The 23,371-nt window shown below is 47.1% G+C and overlaps 1 protein-coding gene across 1 annotated transcript in view; it reads right to left on the bottom strand.

Annotated features, from left to right (window-relative positions):
* The window catches only part of PFAS (phosphoribosylformylglycinamidine synthase), a 786,527-nt gene that overhangs the window by 598,665 nt on the left and 164,491 nt on the right, over nucleotides 1-23,371 (bottom strand). The window contains exon 4 of the mRNA XM_069651729.1: nucleotides 8,164-8,269. Coding sequence (XP_069507830.1) covers nucleotides 8,164-8,269 — 106 coding nt within the window. The remainder of the gene's footprint in view (nucleotides 1-8,163; nucleotides 8,270-23,371) is intronic.

Raw genomic sequence — 23,371 nt, 5'->3', positions numbered from 1 at the left:
ATCAACAGAAAAAGCCTTTGAGCAATTCAACAAATGCAAACAGGTAGATGGGAAAACCATAGAGCAGTGAATAGTGAACCATAGAGAGGTGCGTTTATAACATTGCATGCGTTTCATTTTAGGTCACTTCAGCAGTAGTTCTCAGAAGAGAAATCAAATAGCCAGGGCTTCAAGCAAGACAAGAACTGTCTTTCGTTATTTTATCCACTTCCCCTTTCCCCTCGGGTTTGCTTGTTCAGCAAATCTTAAACGTAAGGAATGTTGGACGGGCAGGTCTAGGGGTCTGGAGGGCTAGCATCATCCACTCCTGCAGGAACAAAGAGCTGGGACATGTGGTCCAACTTTCAGGTTATGACCACCACAAAGTAAGGATGCAGATTTCCAAGTTAAATAGGAAACCTGGGAGCCACGTGCACACTCTGTAGTCTCACTGGGCTTCTAAACCCAGGACACTATTTTAACGGGGACCTGCGGAGAACAAGATTATAAAATAGCTGCACAAGCATGCAACCCTATAAAAGAACAAACGTTTACCACCAGCAAGTGACTTGTATAAGGTGCTTATCAGGGCATCTTGTTTGGGGTCCCACAGGGTATATCTTTGGCAAACCCTGAATTCCAGGGTCATAGACAGAGTCACATCTACAGGTATGCCCAAGATGGGGATTGCCAGGCAAAAGAAAAGGGTCAGTAAACCATGAAAGAGCAAAAATATCATGGGACTCGTACTGCAACACAGATTAAGACTTTTGTGAAGAAGACTTTTCCCAGCAGGTTATGTGAGGGGGCAGTAATGCGAGGTGGACCACTGCTTGTAGTTCTCAATATCTGACATTTTATTTCAAAGAAAAGTGGAAATAAAACCTATCTAAGCCTACTCTACCAGGGAATTCCCTACCTAGTCTAGGATCTAAAGGAAGATATCCTAGCATACACAAAACTGACTCTCACTCTAAACAGAACAATCTAAAAAATCATAAACATAAATAAAAGACTACTAAATAACCAGTGTCTAGGATGACTTACTTGTCCTGGGTAGATTTTGTTCCCCCAGGAATGTCCAAAGTCAATTTCTTCGAAGAAAAAATAAAGTTCTAAATCAGTTCTTGCAAAGTTCCAAAGAAACAAAAGTTCAAACAAAAATCCACTCTTAACAATTCCTTTGTCGGTTGTTGAAAAGATCCCCTTAAGTTCCACAAAGAACACAGTATCAATGGCAATCCTGGATAGCCTCCTTCCAGGATAGAAGGGATGAAAGTCAAAACAAAAGTACAACTTCAGCTTGAATGGCAATTCTTCTTTTGTAACCTCTGCAGCGTCATGAATACAATTTGTGTCAATGCTTCTTCTAAGGGAGTTGCTTTTCCTGAGCAACACTCTTCTAAAAATGACACCGATAGCAGGCTCCTTTGCCTCACAGTTATAATAGGTAATTTATATCACACTTAATACCCAAAGGTTTCGAAACGCTGACTCGGGGATCGAAGCTGTGTTTCTCTACGTTGTTTTGTTTCCAAGGCGAACATGTTGCCCCTGAGCTATCCTCCCGAGCTAACAGTCTACTACTGCTTCGACTACATTCAACTGAAAATGTTCCGACAAAATTATAGACAACCACATTTCCAATACAGCTTGCTTTAAAATTGTATTAGGCAACGTTATACAAGACTCTGCGACCTCTACAAGTTTGCAAGTGACTCTTCTCTCTATGTTATAGGAAATGGCAGCCTTGTTGCCTTTCCTTAAAGTCATGCAGCTACCACAGAAATTTGTCTGAGCTCCTGGACTGCTTCTCTCTCTGCTTCACCAGTATGAGCTTCACAGATTCCTTATTAGTTCTTTTAACGAGCACCCAGCTCCATTCCCTAGCTACATATACGCCTTTCTGTTTCCAGTAGTTACCCTAAAGCTTTACTGCCACTCTTCCAGCCTTGGATAACCTTGTCACCCTTGTATCAGAGGACTGTGGTTTTATACAAGCTTCAACAAATTGAAAACCACAGTGTTCAGTTGTTAAATGGGCTGGTTTAACCTTAGGAAGGCTCGGTCTACTAGCTTGGGTAATAGTGGTCTTTTTGTGACTTCAACAACTTCTGCAATTATTAACAAGTTTGTCCTGAGTGTTACAAGATTCAGGTTTCCCTTCAGAAAAAGATTTGGGTATACGCAATCTCCCTTTGTTGAGGAACTTCAACTTATATGTTAAAGAGAATTTTCATTTTAGTGCTTAGTTACTCCCACCTTAGTGTAACGCTCACCTGGTATCCACGGGGACGTCACTCAGCCTGTTCTGACCTCTTACTACCTTGAACCCTTCCCTGGAGTCTACTCGACTGGAGACTGGGCCTTGTTTTCTTGGAAAGTGTGCTCTCCGTCCTGCTTTCAGCACAGGGGCGCGTCGATTGATGCGGGCTCGTTGCGCCCTAGTTACTTCACTGGCAAGAGTCCGACAGGTAAGTATAATGAGTCTTTTGAACAGTTCTCTAACTTCGTTCCTTTCCTTCCTTAGATAATGGCCAGTGTCCGGGGATGGCGACGTGCTGCTGAGATGACTAGCACTGAAGGTGAGTGAGAGCGCGATGCGCCCCTTTCGTATTTGTATTGAACTGAGTTATTTTTCTGTGTTTTAGGTGCCGCAACGTTTTCAGCGTGGATGCCGGTTATGAAGAAGAAATACAGTGAGTAAGCGCGGTATGCAGCGCCTCTAGATGTTTCCACGCTAACCTGGAGTGTCTTTTCCCTCTTGCAGATGCATGAGAAGTTCCGGAGACAGAGTTCCCCCAGAGCGGCTGGGATTCAGGTAAGCGTTTGAAGCTCGTACAGTCTTTAAAAATAAGCGAAGAATTGCAGAATGCTTACTAATGCCTTTTTTCTGTTCTTTTCCCTTTTCCTTAGGAAGCGGCGTGCCGGGATGGGAATGACACGGCCGAAAATGCCAGCAGAACAGAAGGAGCGATGAATGATGGGCAGAAGCGCCGCAAGGTAAGGCTGTCCCTAACGGTGTTCTTTTTCTTGCAGGAGCTTAGCGCAGAAGAAAGATGCAGGCCTACTGGAGACCGATCCGAACACGGTGAGTGTCACGCTACAGGTGCAGAAAACACAAAGCATGTTTCTCAGCCTGGGCGTGGCTTAAATAGTCTCTGGGTATGCCAGGTGTCTCTGGGCTGAACCACATCCAAAAGACTAGACTGCACATGCAGTTCTGGGAACCGAAATATGTGGGGGCATCCATCTTGTCCCCATCAATGCACTACAAGTCCAATCGCCAATGTTATCCTATGGGAGTGTGTGAGTCTGGTGCCACAAACGGCAAGTCTGACTCCAAGTGGGTCTTTGGAGGGATGGAGAGGCCCTTAAGGGCCATGTAGGTGATCATGGCCTGGCTCCAGCCTGACATTTTGGAGGGATGGGGACATGAGGGGCAGGAATCATGACACTCCGAGAGCCCCAGCTCTTTTGCTGGACTCAGGACTTTTTCATTTTAACCCTGGAATGAGAGACCTTTTTCTCACGCTCTCGTGTTTTGACCTGATTTGGATTATGTTTCCACTGTTTTTGGAGTCTGACAAACTCCATAGGCATCTACCTTTTGTATGGTGACACACAGCACCTTCACTTTCAGTGCAGTATCACAGAAAATCCTTTAGATTTCTCATGAGGTTTAAATACCCTTTCTTGTGTGAAGTACTGTTCACAAGACTAGTAAAGTGAAAGTGACTTTACTTACCTTTTCTCTTTGTAGGTCCGGCACACACCATTTTATTGGTTTATTTTTCATACATTGTGCTTTTCTAACGCAGGCTGAACTCAGCTGCAGTACAGCACTCATGGGTGACCATTTTGACCCCCAACTTCCTTTTTCGACATTTTCTGTTTGTGAGGTCTTTCTTGGGTTTTACTCTGCGAGTCAAGGCAAATTTGAGCCCTTTGTTTTGCCTTTGGCGGGCTTCAGCCCTGAAGCCCGCCTCTGTCTCCAATGTGTCTGGAAGGACAGGAAGTGAGGGAGGGTCCCGAAACTTCCCTGTCCTTTGTCTCGAGGAATGCCTGAATGGAACCAGTCCTGATTAGCTGTTGGCCGTCCTTTCAGGACAGTCACCCTGCTGTGCGATTGACAGGTGAGGGTTTTTGGGACTAGAGGCAGAGTCGACCACTGGGAGAAATACCAGACGAAGAAGCCGTGAACCAAGCTTGCTGCATCCTCCTGACCTTTGAATTGCCCGGTGAAGCCCTGCTGCTGTGCTGAAACTTCTTTTTCAATTCGACAGAGACTCTCCAGAAGGGACGACTTCTTCCCTTGGGTTAGTGGGACCAACTAACCCAGAGACGAACTCCACTGGACCATGTTCCCTGACAGGCTGTACTTGTTTATTGCTGCAAGTACAGAGTGCCAGGGGTTGAGAAATCCACAGTTAAGTGCAACATTTGGAATCTGGATAGAAGCTCCAGAAGTCTCCTAAGGACCCTCCAGAAGCAGGCCGACCAGAGCTCGAGCCCCCTCACAAGAGTGCAGGACCCAAGGAGTGAAGGAAGCCCAACCGGTATCCGATATCCGCGATGGTGTGGTTTACCAAGCGCCGAAACCGTGAAGTGCAGCTGAACCGAAAAGAGCCTGTAGCTGCCGACGACCTCCCAAGTACCGCCGCAGGAGCCCTCCAGACGTCCTCCCTCTTGTCCCCATGACGGAAGCTCAGGAACACGTGGTATGCACCGTTGTAGCAAGACAGCATCCAGCTGGACCACTCTTCTTCAAACTAGAGGTACTGTTTAGACTTGGGGTACCTACTTCATTGTCTTTTAGCTGTGCTTTTCTCAGTTGAGATTTGCAGTGGCTTACTTTTAGAGTTGATTTCAACTCTGTTTCTCACAGGCTTAACAGCTTGTGACCCTACAAGTGATTTTTCTACAAGCTCTCTAACTTTGTGCAAGACTTTTCTAAGAAGTGCCTCAGCTCCATAGACTGTTTCAAATCGACTTTGGCCGTCCTGGCTCCCTGCAGACTCTTCTAGACCATTGACTTTGATATTGTTTGTCCCTCATAGGTGGTAACTTGTTTTAGACTGTTACTGCTGGGAAAAGCTTGTCTAGATTTCATGGAAGATTTAAGTGCCCTCACCTATACTGAGAACCCGTTTAACGGTTTCCCTTTCCTTTCTGCAACCTCAGAATCTGCAAAGTATGACTATTGTGATATATAAATGCCATTACTGTCCTTGTGACTGAAGGCACCTCTGGGTGTAGGAATTGTGTAAGAAGCACATCCAAAGATTATCCACTAACTTGTCTTGATTCTGAAAAGTATTTTTAAAGTGTATTTACATTGTTACATAAATTGCCTTTTTAAATATGGCTTATTTAAAAATTGATGTTAAAAAAATATTTATAACTGAAACCTTTACTGTAAGTGTTACTTGGCTATTTGTATTTACAGATTTCATTTGTAGAGCTCTACAGCTCACATTTACCCCTCTTGAGATAGGCCTGGCTGCTCAGTCACACTACCAACTTGTGTAGTACAGACCTATACCAAAAGGTGGGTTACCTAATACCATGCAGATAAGCGTTGTGTAGTCTCACACAGTGGGACTGCACCAATTCTTACCCAACATTATAAACTTGTGTTCCCTTTTGATTCAGGCAGCATTCTGCTTTAACATGTATGGAGAAACACAATATCTTATAGAAGAACATTTCACATCAACGAAATGTTGTGTAACACTTGAACGATTTCACTCGCTTTAACTTCTACGCGAGTGTGAACTCTGCTTGTTACAGTTACCGGCAAGATATTTAGGTATTTCAAGTGATTTGGAGTACGGGGCTTCACTCACCGGCTCTGAAATCACAATGGTTGTGGGCTGCTTCCGCTTCCCGACTCTTTCTGTTACAGGCTCTCTTGGGACTAACACCCCTCCACAGTACAGGTCTCTGATCCAGCCTTGATAAAAGGAGTCTCTCCTTCTCTCCAGCTTCCCTCGACTTGCTTCTGCACACAGGCCTCGGATAAACGCACGGCTTCAGCTCTGCATTCACAGCAATTAGGCGCACCTGGAAAGACTGCCAGTCTCACCCAGTCTCGTCCAATGCAGCCACAGCCAAACAGGGTTTGAGAGCACAGGACCGACTCAGAGCCTGCAGGTGAAATCTGCTCTTCCTTTGCTCCGGGGTCTCGTCTGTGGTCACACTTTCTAGTAAACTGCCAGCCTTGTGCTTTGCTTCTTCTTCTGCTACTGCTGCCGACCTTCCAGCTCCTGCCTCAGCATCTTTCTACTACTCCTTCCTGCTGCAACCTTTTATGCCTCTCCGGTGGGTCAATTGACTTCAGGTGCAGGCCCTTCATATTCATTGCCAGACCCTGCCAAAGGCTACAAGGCCTGCCTGTCTGTACTTTGCACCTCTAAATGCCTCGTCAGACCTCTTCTTCGTCACAGTCCCTGAGGGATTCTGAGACATTTTTTTTAAAGGAAATTGGATTTTCTTATTTCCTTACTACATTTGATGGCACTTTCCCAGATATTATAGAGGAATTACAGGGCTTTACCTTTTTAGAGATAGATCGGACAGGAAAGACCACATTTCCATCACCCATTTTGGTATACCTTTGGCATTGGGGAGGATATATGTTTTAGGGAGGACGAATACTTCAAATATGGTACTTTGTTGGGTTATAACCTGGGAGTTTGTCTTACAATCTTCAGTAGGAGGTTGACATACTTTAAAATGACAATAAACCAATTCCTCCTTTAACCCAGTGGCAAGAGTATCCCTCTCCAAGGAGAAATACGGTGTCTCACCCTGTGAAATCACCCCACCGCCCTATGCCTCATCTCCACCCAGGTGATCCTCCTGCAGTACACCGCCCCCTGGATTGGGACCAGGAAGCGTCTGCCCTCTCCTGGCCACCTGGGAGGAGACTTTAGGCAAGGTTTTAGTGGGGGATCCACAGGACTCTCCACAGCTCACACTTTCCATAATACGTGAGAAGTGAGAGCATGATTTGTTCACTGATTAAAAGGAGTCGAGTTTCCTTACTTTACTTCCTTGAAGAATACATACACTATTTTTGTTATGTTCATGCAAGATCTATATTCTCATTGTGAATTGCAGGGAAATCACTTTCATCATGACAGGTCACATTTCAAATGTTTGCACACAGAAAAGCTACACTGCAGTTCTAAGCACAGAGCACAGTTCTAGACACATAAGTGGACATAAAAGGGTTTGACAAGCCGAAGTTATAAAGGCAGCTCTGGGGCATTGCTAAATAAGCACAAGCTATAGCCAGGTTTCCTTTTGCACATAACCCTTTAAGCTGTAAACATCTAGCTATGTCATAATTCTCCACGGCACACATTCCTCCACCAACGGTTAAATAATGTGACACTGGTGTGCTTGTATGGTACCAGCTCCAGGTAGAGGTTGGTGTCTATCTCACCAGGCTTGTGTAGGTTAGAAGCTTCCACCAATTGTTATCCCTGCATGTTGGTGACAAGACACAGGCACTGCACATTCGTAAGCTCAAACTTTATTGCCAATGCTCTAGACAAAAGGAGAATTGCACAGCATGCACCCCAAGTACCTCCTTCTACTACCTGACAAAGAAAATTACTCCATTACATATTGGGAGAATAGAAAGTGTGGGGTTGGGGTGCAGTGGGGAAGGGAACAGCATTGTAAAGACACCCAAACCAGGTCTGCAAATCAGCAGGAGATAAAAAGTCCTGCACTTCAGAGCATAGTAACAAAGGGGAATGTGTGTGGCGCGCCTGAACAAAGAAATGGTACGCTCTTGGAAATCCTTGGTCATAAAGACACAGAGCCTTATTACACTTCAACCCCTGGCACCCTGACTGATTAAGGACAGTATTTAATGCATAATTTCATCCGTTACAGGTAACAACCCATTCTAAAGGATTTTAGACTCTTGATATAAAGCAAACCAAAATGCAATAACCATGCCACAAAAATTCCCACGATTTTAGCAAGCCAAACTTTGTTGCAAATTTTAGGGTTTAATAAAGTTTTACAGAGAAACATTCAGTGAGCCTTAAGGCAAACAGTGAAACTACAGGCAAGCTCAGTTCCCTCAGGGGCATCTGTTCCCTAGGCGGCTTTGTATCAAGAGGGTGCGCCGGTGCACACTCTGCTGCAACACCCCAAACTCACCTTGATCAGGTACCTCTGTGAGCACTCGATTCTATCTACATTGCCCAGGCCGACAGCCTGACAAATCGACACTGCATTGGTCGATGCAGCAGTGGAGAAGTTCAACCTGCCACAAAAGCATAAAAGAGTAATCATATAAGCTGACAAAAGAAAAAAGGATACATACCCCAAAAATAATAACATACCAGTTTAAACAGTGAAATGCCAGTATTGCCCATGTTAAGCACACCAATATGCCCATTCTTTAATTCTCAGAAAATCAGTATGCCTCACAACATTGCTCCTTGACACTGCGTACAGAATATTGCCTCAGGTGTCCTCACTGTCGTGCCCTTACAAAGACACAAATTACTTGATTTTTAAATGAAAAAAAAAAGAAACCGGAGTAGTGAAGATGCTGTCTGTCCCTTCGGCCGGAAAAGGAACGAGAGAAAGGGCTAAGAATGGTCAAAGGGCTTGGTGAATCCCCTCGGGGGAAGTACTAACAACTATGCCCTGACCTCTCCTCGGCAGGGCTGGAAGTGCCAAGTGACTTCCCATGCATGCGTCTTGTCCCAGATTATACTTTAGGCTAGAGGTCTGGTGAACCAACCTCGGGCCTGTGACTGGAAAGTTCAGGATGAGGGAGCCCAATTCCTTGACCACAGTGTAGTATTCTGTTCCCAAGGCAAGCTGCATCATATGGCAGCCATGTGTTTCCTGCTAAGGCCATCACGCTGCAGCACGTCTTATCAGAGTAGCACAGAAATGTGACCGAATTACCCCCATCATACACGAACTACATTGGCTTCCACTCCAAGCCACGATACCGTTCAAGACTGCATGCATCATCTACAAAGCAGTCACGAGTAGCACATCAGCTTAACCGACGGCTAAGCTCCACACATCTGTGGGCACACACTCCTAGCGCAGCAAATAGACCAACTGGCTTCAATCACAAATCGTCCGTAAAGAGGGGGCCCACAAATAATCCTTCTCTTGTCATGCACCCACCCTCTGGAACTCTATCCCGGTGTTTGCTCGGAATGCCCCCACTATTCTCCAATTTCACAAATCTCTCAAAACATTGCACTTTCAACAACACCCAACCAAGGATGAATTCCAAGGGACGCACATACCGGCGCAAAGACCTCACAGTACTGGGCTATTGTTAAAAGATGCCAGCCCAAATGTCGGCTACCCACACTCTGTACTGCGCACCGCTGCTCTCGAGCCAATGCCTGCGCATAAAACAATAACATACATTTAAAAAAAAAATTAAAAAAACACATACGGTATCAGTATCATGGGCATCAGCCAATGGGCAATATACACAATGTAATGTTTTGAAAATGGAAACGGCACACAGCTTATCCGTTGCATTAGAGGCCAAGTGTCGGACAGGCATTTGCTCTCTAATGCAATTTAACCCCTTAAGTGCCACCGACGAGCCGGTTTGTCAGAGGAAACCGCTCCAGGTTGCCACCGACGAGCCAGCTCGTCGGTCTTGGCACTCTGCTTTGCTCGATCCCTGCATGTGAACCCTGGGGCAGATGGCTGACCATCTGCCCCCATGGAATGTAAAAAAAAAAAATGAAATGATGGGAAAAGGGGGTGGGGTAGTGGGGGTAGGGGCCCTCCATTTGGGGTGGGGGCTGAGTGCCACCCACCGTTGCAGTACAACATTTGCTGCCAATTTAGGGTGGCCCTCAGCCCCCCCTAAAAAGCAGCCTACGATTTTGTATTATTTTCTTTGTTTACCCAACTTCGCTTGACACAGATGGCCACATTATTGTGCCAATCTGCCCCCAGGGTGCCCATACCCTACTGCCCCATCTATTGGGGGTCCTGCCCCACCTTTTGTGGTGGCCCCCCCAACACAAATGGCTGGGGGTGGGGGGGGGGGACACCTCATGCAGCCCTCCCTGAGCCTCCTAGGAAGGGCTGCATGATGTGCCCCCCACCTCTGTTCGGTGTGGGTAGGAGAGGGCCCCCACAAATGGTGGGACAGGCCCCCGAATAGATGGGGCAGTAGGGTTTGGGCACCCTGGGGGCAGATTGGCACACTAATGTGGCCATCTGCACCAAGCAGACTTGGGTAAACAAAAAAAAATACAAAATCGTAGGCTGCTTTTTAGGGGGGGCTGAGGGGCACCCTAAATTGGCAGCGAATGTTCTACAGTAACGGGGGTGGCCCTCTCCCTGCCACCCCAAATGGAGGGCCCCACCTCATCCATCCCTCCCAGGGGTCAGATGCCCATTCCTAGGAGCAGATATCTGCCCCCAGGGAGGGTTGCATGAGGTGGGGCCCTCCATTTTGGGTGGGGGGGTGAGTGCCACCCCCCGTTGCAGTACAACATTTGCCGACAATGTAGGGTACCCCTCAGCACCCCCTAAAAAGCAGCCTACGATTTTGTATTATTTTCTTTGTTTACCCAACTTTGCTTGGCGCAGATGGGCACATTAGTGTGCCCATCCTCCCCCAAGGTGGGTAAACACTACTGCCCCATGCAATGGGGGGCCTGTCTGGGTGGTTTGGCGTTTGGCTGGGCTGACACAGATAATTTATGTGTTCCTTTGTTCCCTTTACAGGTCTTGTGCAGTTCAAGCTTCTCCCTTGTTATGTAAGTATTGGCTTTTGGTTATGGGAACATTGTATATTACGCGGGGGGCGGATTGCTACTCAGGTGGGTGGGAACTGGGCCTGTAGTGTGGTGGTGTGAACGGAATTGGGTGCTCTGGGGAGGTATTGGGGTGGCCAGGGACACATTTGCCGTGGTAGGTCACACATTTCTCCCCAGAGCAGCTGAACAGTGCTGTTCCCCTGGGAGGGTAGTTTGCCACGTAGCTATCTGTACAAGTTTTTTTTTTGTGCTGGGGGTAGCCATACGCCTATTCGTCTTAATTCCATTTCCTATCGGTGTGCAGTGTAGCCTTCCGTGGTGGTAGATGACTGCGATGTGCCATGTATCGGGTGGTAGAAATCGAAAAGTTAGCACAAACCCCCAAGACAGTTTAGATGTGTTATTGGTAGGCTACGTACTGAATGTAATTATTTTTTGTTTCCTTTGCAGTTGTGGCTCCTGGAAAGCTTTCGCTGACTGATGCAAGTACTGCATATATTACTTTTGTAGATATCCATTGTAATGTGGAGGTGGATGGTTACTGGGGTGGGAGGAACTGTGGCTGCAGTGTCAGTGGTATGGGTGGGAATGGGTAGTGGGGATGTCCTGGGGGCAATGATGGTTGTGGCTTGCATAGAGGAAGGTGGTTGCTTTGCAGAAATACAAATGTGGTAACGATAACTAGCAGCAGTGTCACAAAAATGTTTGCAGTAGTAATGCAGATGGTCATTTCTTCTGAGCATGCAATGCCCACGTGGTACAGAGCTCATTCCTTTTATTGCAATGGTCACCACTTCTGTTGTCCAAGTCCAGGAGTGGTCCCAGTGTGACCCGCCAGAGTCCCCATCCATTCACAGGGGGGCAAAGATCTAGCGCAGGGTAGCCAGAGGGGCAGGACAGTCAGGGGGTGATGTCACTGGCCTTGGGCGCTTGTCTCCCATGTGGGTCTTTTGTCCCCCAAGTTCAGCAGTGGTTGCAGGGAGCCCCGGCAGGGTCCCCATCCCTTCCTGGAGGGGAAAGCTGTAGCTTTGGGCAGGCAGAGATGTAGGATGGTTGCGGTTGATGTGTGCGACTCTGGCCACCTCTCTGCCTTGTTGGTCGACTGCCCCCAAGTTCACCAGTGGTGCTGGAGCTGTGGCCGAAGCTCTCACAATGAAACTGTCCAAAATGGCATCCATTTGTGATGAATGGTGCACATTCTTTCAGGGTGCCTATATTTAGAGAGCATACAAAGCACACGAGCTGTGGAATTCATTTCCTGTCAGAATAGTCACCCTGGCAAAGTAAACGTTGCAGCATGTGCAAGTCACCTTACCACCGTGCAGTCCAATTGGTGGCCCACAGGAGCAGAAACTTTCACCGATTGCCATTGTGACAGCAGAACTGTGTCATTGGCACACAGTGACAGAGTGTTCTTCACCTCTTTCCCAGAGAAGAATGTGCCAATTCTGTAAGCACCTACTGTAATCTCACATGAGAAGTGCATGTCAGATTGGGGGAAGTGTGTGTCTGGGATTGTTACAAGAGCCATGTGTTCAAGCAATAGTTGTGCTTATTGGTGAACTGTATGTATGGCCATATTTATGGGGGTTTTCCCGTTTCCATTTCCTAGTGAGGATGAGGGTTGTGTGGATTAGCGGCCACTCTTTAATCAAAAGGGCTGCCCGACTTTTCCGAGGGCCAACCGCATCTGGGGCTGGAAGGGATGGCCTCAATGTCCATTGGTTTTGGGTTGGAGGAAGCGCCTTCACCAACTCAGAGGAGCCATCAGCGATGGCCAGGCAAAAGGAGATGTCCCCCCCCGCCCCCGACCTTATAGTGGTGCACCTGGGAGGAAATGAATTGGCGTCTGTGGGACGGAAAGGGGTACGGGAGTTGCTCATGGCGGAACTCAAATAGATTGCACAGTGTTTTCCAAACACTGTGGTGGCCTGGTCCCAGATGATTCCCAGGAGGGATTGGAGAACTCCAGGGAACGCAAGGGCCATCAACTCCTCGGTGAGGAAACTGAATGGGGAGCTGGCCAGACTAACAAAGGGGAATGACAGAATTAAAACAATCCATCATGGATTCATAAAAGGTGAAGTGATGCTTCACCGAGACGGGGTGCACCTTTCTAAAAGAGGCATGGAGCTGTTTATTGCAGACATCCGCACCTTTGCCCAGACGATATGTTGCGGGGGGGCGGGGGGGGGGAGGCCAATAACTGATGGATTTACTCGATTTTGTAAGTGTAATAAACATGTAAGTACATTTGTTGCCACTGAGACTCCAACTTCCTAGCAATTGCTTTGTGTTCATGGCATGTGAATGTATTCAGTATGTCGGTGCTGCTAACCATCACCACTTTCAACAGCCTAATTGCACTTGCTTGCCCTTGCAGTAGTTTCGTCCTTGTGACCTTTCACCTTCCAACACTGAACCCTACGTGAATGAGCAGGGTTTTTTGTGAAAAGTGTGCCAGCAATTGTCTGGAAGGATCTGGCATGTACTTTCCTTTTGTTCCCTGTCTGAGTTTTGATCGCCTCTGCCTTTTCAACTCACCCAATCACTAATACGTTACATGGTTGCTTCTCAACGCCATTTCCCATGCATCAGCATTTGATGGAGGAGGGGAGGGTGCAACGCACATTGGCTGTCTCTGAATTGGTACTGTGGGTGCAATCCTCGTCTCCACACTTGTATTTCTGTAATGTATAGTGGAAGAGGACATCTTCCTTACATTTTTTTGTTGTCTTTGTTTTAGGTGCAGTTGTGTTGTAGCTGTCTACCCACTTGTAAGTAAGCAGTGAGCTGGTCCTTAGCATTTCACGTGAGTGTTTGCAAAATTGTACTCCGTTTTTTGTAGCGTGCTCAGAGTACGTCATATTGCAGAGGGCTGCTGCAGTTTTTGAGCAGAGTTTGGACATTTTGGCGTCCTTGTGTGGTGTAGGTTTGTGGCATTGCATAGCACTTACTCTACTAGGTTCCACACTTTGAGAAGCACACATAGTTTAAGTCTTTCTCTGTTCTTTGGGCAGTGAAGGGTTCCACAGCAACAGTAGTCATGGCTTCTCGGCGACGATCACGGTCTGGTGCAGAGGCGCTAGCTGCACTGATGGAATCTGGCTCAGAGCCTGGCACAGAGATGGATATGGAATCTGAAACAGATAGTGCTTCTGAGGGTCAGCATGAAAGTGATTGGGGAAGTGATATCTCTGTGGATGGTAGCTATTCCTGATCATCATCTGATGACGAAGAGGTGGAAAGAGTACATGCACCTATTCCCACCCTTCCCACACGCAGGAGACCTGTAAGGGGGAGGGGACAAGCAGGACGTGCAAGGCATGTGCCAGTTCCTGTCATGGATGATTGAGTCGCAGAGGGTGCCTCCAGCAATGGCTCAGCCTGTTGTGCCCCCTTTCACTGGAATATCAGGGTGCACAGTAAATACAGATGGGTTTCAGCCTATTGACTTTTTCAACCTTTTTGTTGATGATGGGTTAATTGCAGATATGGTTCAGCAAACAAATTTGTACGCTGCACAGTTCTTGAGGTCAAGGGGTCCCACTCTGAAACCCCATTCCAGGGCACAAGCATGGGTTCCAACAACCGATCTTGAGATAAGAAGATTTTGGGGTCTCATTCTGAACATGGGAATATCGCTGAAGCCGTCTGTCTCAATGTATTGGTCTACTGTAGCGGTTCATGCAACCCCGTTTTTTCCAGCTACAATGAGTAGGAATCGCTTTCAAGCACTGCTACGTATATTGCATTTCAATGACAACTCGGCAGCATTACCCAGAACGGACCCAAACTTTGATAGGCTGTTCAAACTTCAGCCATTTCTGAATCACTTGACTCAGTGATTTGCAGAGGTTTATGTTCCTAGCCAGAACATATCCATTGATGAGTCATTGATGTTGTACAAAGGCCGGCTAGTGTTCATTCCTAGCAAGAGAGCACGATATGGGATCAAGTTTTACATGTTGTGTGAAAGTACCACTGGGTATGTCTGCAACATGAGAGTCTACACTGGGAAAGACTCTACCCTAAACCCTCTGGGCTGCCCAGCCCATTTAGCGACAACTGGGAAGATTGTTTGGGATCTTCTCACACCATGGCTCCACAAGGGTCACCATTTGTATGCGGACAATTTCTACACAGGAATTCCACTGTTCAGGGAATTGGTCAATGTGGACCCACTGGCATGCGGTACAATGTGCTGTAACCGCAAAGGCTTCCCCAGAAAACTTGTGTGCAAGAAGTTGGCCAAGGGAGAATGTATGGCATTGCGGCGGGATGAGGGATGAACTGTTGGCAGTAAAATTCTGCCACAAAAGGGATGTGTACATGCTGAGTACTATTCATGATGAAAGTACTTCAGCAGTCACTGAGCGCGGGCACACTCAGCAAGTGTGGAAGCCCAACTGCATTCTGGACTACAACAAGTACATGGGTGGAGTAGATAAAGCCGACCAAGTGCTTGAGTCATACAAGGCTGAACGCAAGTCGCGCTTCTGGTACAAAAAGTTGGCCACACGCATTATGCATATAGCAGCGTACAATGCTCATTTGGTGTACCGTGCAGCTACTCCACAAAACAACCTGTCCTTATTGAACTTTGAAACAGAAATTGTTCAATCGCTGACTATGGGCCATGTAGAAATTCCCTCCGTTCCAAAAGTAGAAGATGTGGCCAGATTTCAAGATCGACACTTTGCTGATTTTGTTCCTGCCACAGCAATGAAGACACACCCTTACAGAAGATGTAAGGTGTGTAGTAAACAAGGAGTGAGGAAGGATACTCGGGTGTACTGTCCCCAATGCCCTTCCAATCCAGGCCTCTGCCTACAGCCTTGTTTCCTTTTGTATCACACAAAGGAAAAGTATTGGGAGATGGACTAATTTCCGGAAATGGCCATCATCCCTTGAAAGGAACCATTGGACTCCTGGATTTTGTGCACCTCTTACAAAGGAATGGCACTCCTGCTCCCTGCACTGGAGGTGTACCATCAATGAAAATGCAACAGCATTTCACCTCACGTCACTTCATTTAGCGTGCCTTCACAAGCATTGCTAGTGCTGCCCCCTCCACTGGAGGGGTGCGTTGGTGAAGATGGGAACACCATTCCAGTTCCCTCCACTCAAGGGGTGTATTTTAGAAATAGTACACGCCACTTTGGCTCCCTCCCTTGAGGTCGAAGTGTCATGAAAGTGGTACTTGGACACCTACATGGCGGCGGTGTCTTGCGTACCTCGTACCACCCTGCCCTCTTTATTGTTTTACCGTAACTTGTGGTATGTGTGGTGTAGCTGAAATGTCTTCTGTAGGAATGACTTGGATAAGATTGGTGTGTGAGTGAGGTATAGCAACAGAACATGCAGATGTCATTTCTGTGAATGCACTTTCCCAGCACTGCAGAAATGAGTAGCATGTTAGAGGGTGTTAGCTTAGTGTGGGTAAGGTTGCACATATTAGTGCTGTAAAAATCTTGCTATGGACATACTTGAAGTTGGTGTGAGAGACAGCGCCTGTAGGCCAGGTAGCTAAGGGAGCCAATGTGCACTTGATATCAGTGTGCAGATACGATTGTTGGCACATGCTATTTGAATGCGGACAGTTGATGTGCAATTGCTGGAAAATGATGTGAAAGATGTTGCCTGGAGACACGGTTGCATTGTGAGCACACGGACACATGGGACAAGTGTGCAGATACGCTTGCTCTGGCGCAAGTGATTTGGTAGAGGTGTGACTGCTGACATGGATGCCCACTGACTGCAGACACAAAAGGTGTATGAATGGCCAGTGATACGGTGGGTGCCTTGCCATGGCATCACTGCTCACAAGGATGTTCCTCCTTGTGCGAAGCATGGAGGCTCGTCCGTGTGCCAATTCTCACCTTGCTTGTGCGACTGCATTGTGACGTGAATGTATGAGAAGTGTGAGCAAAGGTGCATGTGAAGGGGCTTACTGACAGCACTTTCCTATGTACTGGGAGCACTAAAGACCACTTGCTGTGCAAATGATGTACCCATTCTCACTCAAGTAGGATACCCACGCATACTAGGTCTATCTTTCATTGGGACACGTGTGGGAACGCGGGACGGTAGGCCATGTGGTGCTGGCGACGTGTTTCAGTGGGTGACCAAAGGGAAATGTCTGACAATTGTGGTTTTTTTGGCCAAATTTCGGACTTTGCCGGGATTGTGGGTAATAAATTCTGGCCCGATTGGCGCAAATCATACCTCTGCGGATTCCCACGGGTGTCTTCTTTTCGGAAATGCATGAGGGTCCCTGTTTTTCTTGGTGGCTGCAACACCCCAGGACCAAATCTGCAGGTTGGCTCCCCAAACCCTTTGGGGGGATAGCAGTGGTTTAGCGTTATTCCTTCGCGCCCAGGTAGGTGCACCCACACATGTGAGGTATATTTTTCATCGGGACACCTGTGGGAATGCGGGATGGTAGGCCATGTGTTGTTGGGGGCGTGTTTCGATGCGTGAGCCGAGCGAAATGTGCAGAAAATGCGTTTTTCCCCCACATTTCGGACTTTGCGGGGGTGTATGGGTAATACATTCTGGGGGGATTAGCCCAAATCATAACTCTGCGGATTCCCGCGGGTGTCCTCTTTTCGGAAATGCATGGGGTTCCCCGTTTTCCTTGGTGGCTTGGACACCCGAGGCCCATATCTGTATGGTGTGCCGGTCGGCAGAGGGCCTGAAATTCCGGTCTGAAAACAGACTTGGGGTTACTTGTGTTTTAGGCTTTCCCCTTGGCGCCCAGGTAGGTGCACCCACACATGTGAGGTACCGTTTTCATCGGGACACCTGTGGGGACACGGGAAGGTATAACATTTGTTGTATTTGTGTGGTTTTCATAACGTTTTGACCCATTTGCTGGTGCCCTTTGTCACACAACCCTTTCATTTCCCAAATGTGACCTACATTTATTCGCTGCTTTAGCCACCATACACTTTTGTAACCTGCACAAGTCACCTACCCTTGAAAAGATCTGCCTATGCTCTTTCAAAAAATGTATGCTTGCCATTCCTCACCACATTGGTTTTCCCGATTTACACATACTAAGTGCGTCTGTTCAGGCCGTGAGCGTAAAACTCCTGTCCACCATGGCTCAGTGTTTGGCTTGTGGTATTGCTTGTTTTGTAAAATACTACAAAAATGTGTGCTCTCCTAACTGCAAGAGTCGGGGGAATGTAGTGGAGCATGGCTTTTCTCAAAATTCATAGAAGCCATTGCCGTACCAAGCCAGCCATGTCCAACACATACCTATTTTTTTCGGTCATTTTCCCGCTTTTCCCCCAATATATGGCAGTTTCCCCTACCTAGTTGTTGTCTGACCTACGCAAATCACCCCTTCCTAAACTTGGAATTTTGTCTACTTTTCAGAAATATATGCCTTTCTGTCCTCCAATTCGGCTTTCCTACCCTTTTCTTCCATTCTGTCCATGCATGTCCAATTGGCAAAAATGGACAAAATCGCCTACCTCTCACAAAATGGTTGATAACCACATCAAAATAAATTTTTTTCGTTTCCACTCAACCTGTTCTTGAAAGCCAGGAAATTGGGGAACTCAGCATAGCAAACCATTTGTTCCTAGCTCTTACAAGGAAAAAACCACAGGCTTCTTTGTACATCATTTTATTGGCATTTTCTGAAAAAACCCAACATTTTCCCTCTTTTTGCTTATTTTCTCTCACCCCCCCTACAGGTTACGACCGCCTACATGTGGGAAAAAAAGGAGCCAAATTTGGCCGAGATATCTAATGTAACAAAAAAGTTACAAGCCATTGAATGGCCACATACCGAAATCACCAAAAAGGCCCTGGCACTGGGGAGAAATACCCATGGCACTTAAAGGGTTAAGGTGCAGTATGCCAGGGTCCAGAAGGGCCCAGGAAGAAAGTCATGTCCCTAAACTACTCCTTCCTGACTTTGGTTGGTGAAGGCCTGGTAAAAGCTCTCTTCCTAGGCCTATCCTAGTGACTGAGATGGAGTTAGTTTACTTACCTGAACTTTACTTGCCTTTTTGACTTTTTGATCCGATTCTTAAACTTAAGTTTCAAGTATACATTTTGGAACCGAGGACTTTATGGCACAAGGCCCCAAACTATCTTAGGGTTGGACCCATTAAGTGTTAAAGAAACTATTCTGTGGTTATTCTAAGGGGTCTACTACATTTCATGCATAGAGGTGCTTACCTGGGTTTCACTGATAAGTAAATGCTTTCTTTATTCTCCTGATGGTGAATGTATATATCTGTTTTATATTAAGTGTGTGAGCATATTTCACTGCAGCGTTCACTTGCTTAGTGTGCATTTTAAATGGCCTAATTAACTATTGTATACTTGTATACTTCCCTAACTGAAATTATTTGTTTTGCTCTGTGGAGACTCGTAGCCCTACATCGTGCTTACACCCTTCCTGAGACTAAGCCTTGCAGCTCTGCTACCTTACCTTGACTCGGTTTGACTAAAATCTCATTGTATTCCCTTTTCACCATAATAGGTCGACCACCCAAAATCTACCCACAAGGGTTATTTTTGGAAATCCGGCTAACAGGGGTGTAGGAGGAACTCCGCCTCCAAACCGAGGGATGCATCATCCAAATTGGTGCAATCATTTGAATGCCAAATTCAAATTGTGCGGGTAGGTTGCCTACCCTTTGGGTTTGGCTATGCATTCCCAGTCAAAGCTTCAAACACCCTTTCACACGAGTCCTGTCTGCGCAGATTCAGATCAGACCCAGCAACAGTGGCGCAGTGAAGAAATGTCCTGATAAAGTGACATCTTTGCTGTCTATTTTGATCACACAGGGTTGGTTTCCTGGTCTACCTGCCAACTGGGGCAGATGAAGAAAGGTCTCTGCGTGTCACCATTTGTATCACATTCACCTACATTTGGGTGGTTATGTCTGCCTGCGGGATACCACACTGGTTTTTAACAGGTACTCTGCAGCGCTACCCTGGTTTGCCACGTACACTGCATCTACAATTCGGTATCTGCCACCAACCAATAAGCGTACTTGTTAGAGACAGAAATTCTATTTTGCGGGGTGGGAAGAATAGGTACACATTCTAAGACCCTTCAACTTTTTGCCTTCTTCCTTATCTTTTTTTGGATCGCCAACTTCTTTTTGGTGGCCAGAGGGACTTCTCCAGAAGCCCCCCTGCCATTACAACCCTATTTGCTTTACTTAAGGAATATGGTGCTGGGCCACCATTAAGGTCCCAGTCCCTGGAGTACCTTTTAGGCACCCCATTTTCGCCCTGGGTCTACATTGGTTCTAGGCAGCAGGCTGGTGGCAGCTGGAGAATGTAGTTTTGGCTTCACAAGGAGTGCAAGCCATTTTGATTTTGCTGCATCAGTAGTGTGATGACTCCAGGGAATTCATCCCTGCTCCCCCCCCCCCACCCCCCAAGGGGAGCCATCCCCTTTGAAGCTAGGGAGGTGAGCCCGCTACACAAAATACTCATATGGGATCAGGAAAGTGGGATTTCACTGGGGGTGACCCCACCCCCCCCCTTCCCCCTCTCAGGGGACAAGGACTCCCCAGTAATTGTTTATTTGTACAGTGCTTATACACAAGTGAAGTGCTTCAAAGCGCTACAAGGTGGGAAGGGAGCAAGGGAATACAGTAGTCATTCTTAGGCCTGGATGTTTTCGAATGATCTAACAAAGTTACTAGCGTACTAGGCCTGACAGCATTTCTCCTAGTGCAAGTGCATGAAGTGTTTCAGGCGCAACCAGATTAGGGAGGGGAGACAAAAGAGGGACAAGACAGAACTTCCTAGGCCTAGTAAATTCAGGTCATGCAGTGTACAGACGGAGTGCAAGGGAGGGGGGAGGGGAGGGGAGAGGGAACAAGGGCGCCCAGTCCAGCAGGGTCCTGGGTTAAGTGCAAAGAGGTTACCCCTCTCATGGAACGTAGGCTGAAAGTGCAGTAGTGCAGAGTATAGTGCAGAGGCCCGCAGGCAAGTGCAAAGACAGGCGGGGAGTCTGGGACCTGTGAGGCTCCGGAGGTGAGCCAAGCGACCAGTCAGCAAAAGCTGTACAGAGTTAGGGGAGAGATTGAGGAGTGAGGCAGAGATAAAGAGAGGAGGTTAGCAGTGGAGAGGGAGAGAGAAAGCGGAAGAGAAGAGGAAGGTCTTGAGAGGTTTCCGGAACGTAAGAAACTCTGGCTCAAGGCAGAGAGAGAGGCAGGGAGGCTGTTCCAGAGGGAGGCACCTGCAGAGGATAAAGATCTACCCCCAAATCTCTGCTTGGAAAAACAGCTCACCCGCAAAGAGTTGGAGGAGCAGAGGGCTCTAGAAGGAGAGTAAAATCTTGTGGACTATGCAGAGGGTCTTGAACTTGATCCTAGCAGCCACAGGGAGCCAGTGAAGGGATTTCAGTGAGTGACTAACATCTTCACTACCAACAATTTGTAAAAGGGTTATTGCATACATGGGGCGATAATGTTAAAGAAAAGGGACCTTTAACAATGCTTTGTTGGCTGCTGAATCCTCTGAGACTAGAATCCCAAGACCAATGGAATTGGGTCTCATTTTGCAGGGAGAGACTTAGAAGGGACAAGAACCTTACCTGGCGTAGAGGAGTGGACACAGAACGAGTTGACCGCTGGAGGCAGAAGAACTGGAGCGCCAGACTGCAGCTGCTGCTGTAGGGCCAAGCCGACACATCCTGGAGGCAAGAGTATGTTGCATATGTAGTGGGCGGAAAGCCTGCAGAACGCTGCAAAGTCCAGGAGCGCTGGAAGCCCCAGGATCGAAGCTCTCGAGAGGAGCAAAACCGAACCATGACCAAGAGGGAACACCGGCGTGCCTGAACTGCAGCTCTCGAAGGAAGCAACAGGGAACAGATGAACCGAGGAGCCTAGTTCTACCGGAGAAGAAGGGACTGCCTCTCCAAATGTCACTGAATAGGCAGATATGCGGTTCAGGGCAAGAAGGGGAAGCAGGGCAGTTGAGCTCTGTGGCACATGACAGGGAGACAGAGGGCTGAGAAAGCAGACCAAGCACCAAAGAGGGCAAACTGGCATATTAAATCACAGAAAGCAATCGAAATACCCAAAGGGAGAAGCTATAAGCCACAACTCGTGAGAAGTTACGAGAAGACAAAGCAAGAACAATACCAAATAGGGGTGAACTTGAACGCAACAGGTCACAAGAAGGTACAAGTCCAGAAAGTAAGCCAAATACCAAAGGAGGGTAAAGTTGAAAGCCACAATCCACGAGGGCTCTCCAGAGGCCAGAAAGGAAAGCCAATACCATACCAAAAGGGGACAAACTTGAAAGACATAACCCGCAAGGAATGCACAATAAACAGATCAAGAGATAACAGAAAAGGGAAACATCCCAAAAGAGGGGGAGGACCTAGCTAAGAGCCTAGAGCCCAGTGCAGGATAAGATTCTCAGCTGATAAATCCTCCCAAAATCCAGGTGGAAACCTACAACCTCCCAAAGTCTCAAGTAGAGGCAGAAGGTTGTTAGGCCCCAAGAATTTACTATTGGCATATATCCTAGAAGCCCTGGAGGCAAGAGCGAGAGACAGCAGTTGAACAACGAAAAGACATACAAAATCAACTTGAGCATTTACAAAATTAACTGTTGCAATTAACCTAAACGTGGAGGATCGGCACAGCCCAGTGTGTTGGTGCTGAAACACAAAATACTTTGTTGGTTTTAACTGTGGTAAAACAAATGATGAGAATTAAAACCTGGTGGAGGGGCACATGAGTGTGCCTGTTGTGTTTGTGTTGGAAACCAAGAGACTTGTGGCATAAAATGCACAAGAAACTGGAAAGTGAAGGACAATTTCCAGAAGGGGACAGGCACCAGCCAGCAACCTTTCTGGGTTTTATTAAAGTAAAAGCCCTCACCTTGCCCTATATGCTACAGTGTGCATTCATTATTGTAAGAAAATAAAGAAGTGTTCGTCAGGATGTCATACAGAACTCAAGCTCAACCTCAGTCCAAACCTAGGCTATATTTCTAACTGATCATACCACGAACAAAAGAAACACAAACTTAGCCCAGAGAGCTTTTCCTACTCCGCCTTGCTTGGTTTATGCTGGCTGGTGTTGGGCCCAGCCCAAAACTATGCCTCTGGAATTACCTTTATTGACTTCCCAAGATTTCTCGTATAGTTTAAAGGAATGGTTCGGTAACATTTTTTATTGCCCCTACGGGTCGGCCATGTTTTTTAAGCCTAAATCGCTCGATTTTAGAAAAATTTCCTATGGACCTTACCTGAGTTTTCGTCCATTAAACGCACGTGAAAACAGGCATCAGGGAGCTGCCATTTTGTGATAATCCTATCATTGCCCACATCGCCCTGGCTGAACTGCTTTTGCGGTACTAAATCATATCCCCCGCCCCTGAGCCTGTCATCAGCAGACGCGTACCGCCCATTTCACAACGCCAAAGCACGTCTCGTGTCAACATTCGCTGCGCTTCAGCTAATGACGTGTCACCATGGAAATGGCAGGACGCCTCTTTCCTCAATAAGTATAAACAGACCGTTTCACAACGTACACCAGCAGATTTTCGATTCCATTCCTCTCTCTGTGTTACTTTGAGTATTCTGTGACTCGTTTCTGTGCTCT

This window comes from Ambystoma mexicanum, chromosome 3p, assembly GCF_040938575.1.
Source record: "Ambystoma mexicanum isolate Mex_15411 chromosome 3p, UKY_AmexF1_1, whole genome shotgun sequence".
Classification (NCBI taxonomy): Eukaryota; Metazoa; Chordata; class Amphibia; order Caudata; family Ambystomatidae; genus Ambystoma; species Ambystoma mexicanum.
The sequence above is the reverse complement of the archived record's forward strand: the minus strand, read 5'-3'. Positions and strand labels throughout refer to the sequence as shown.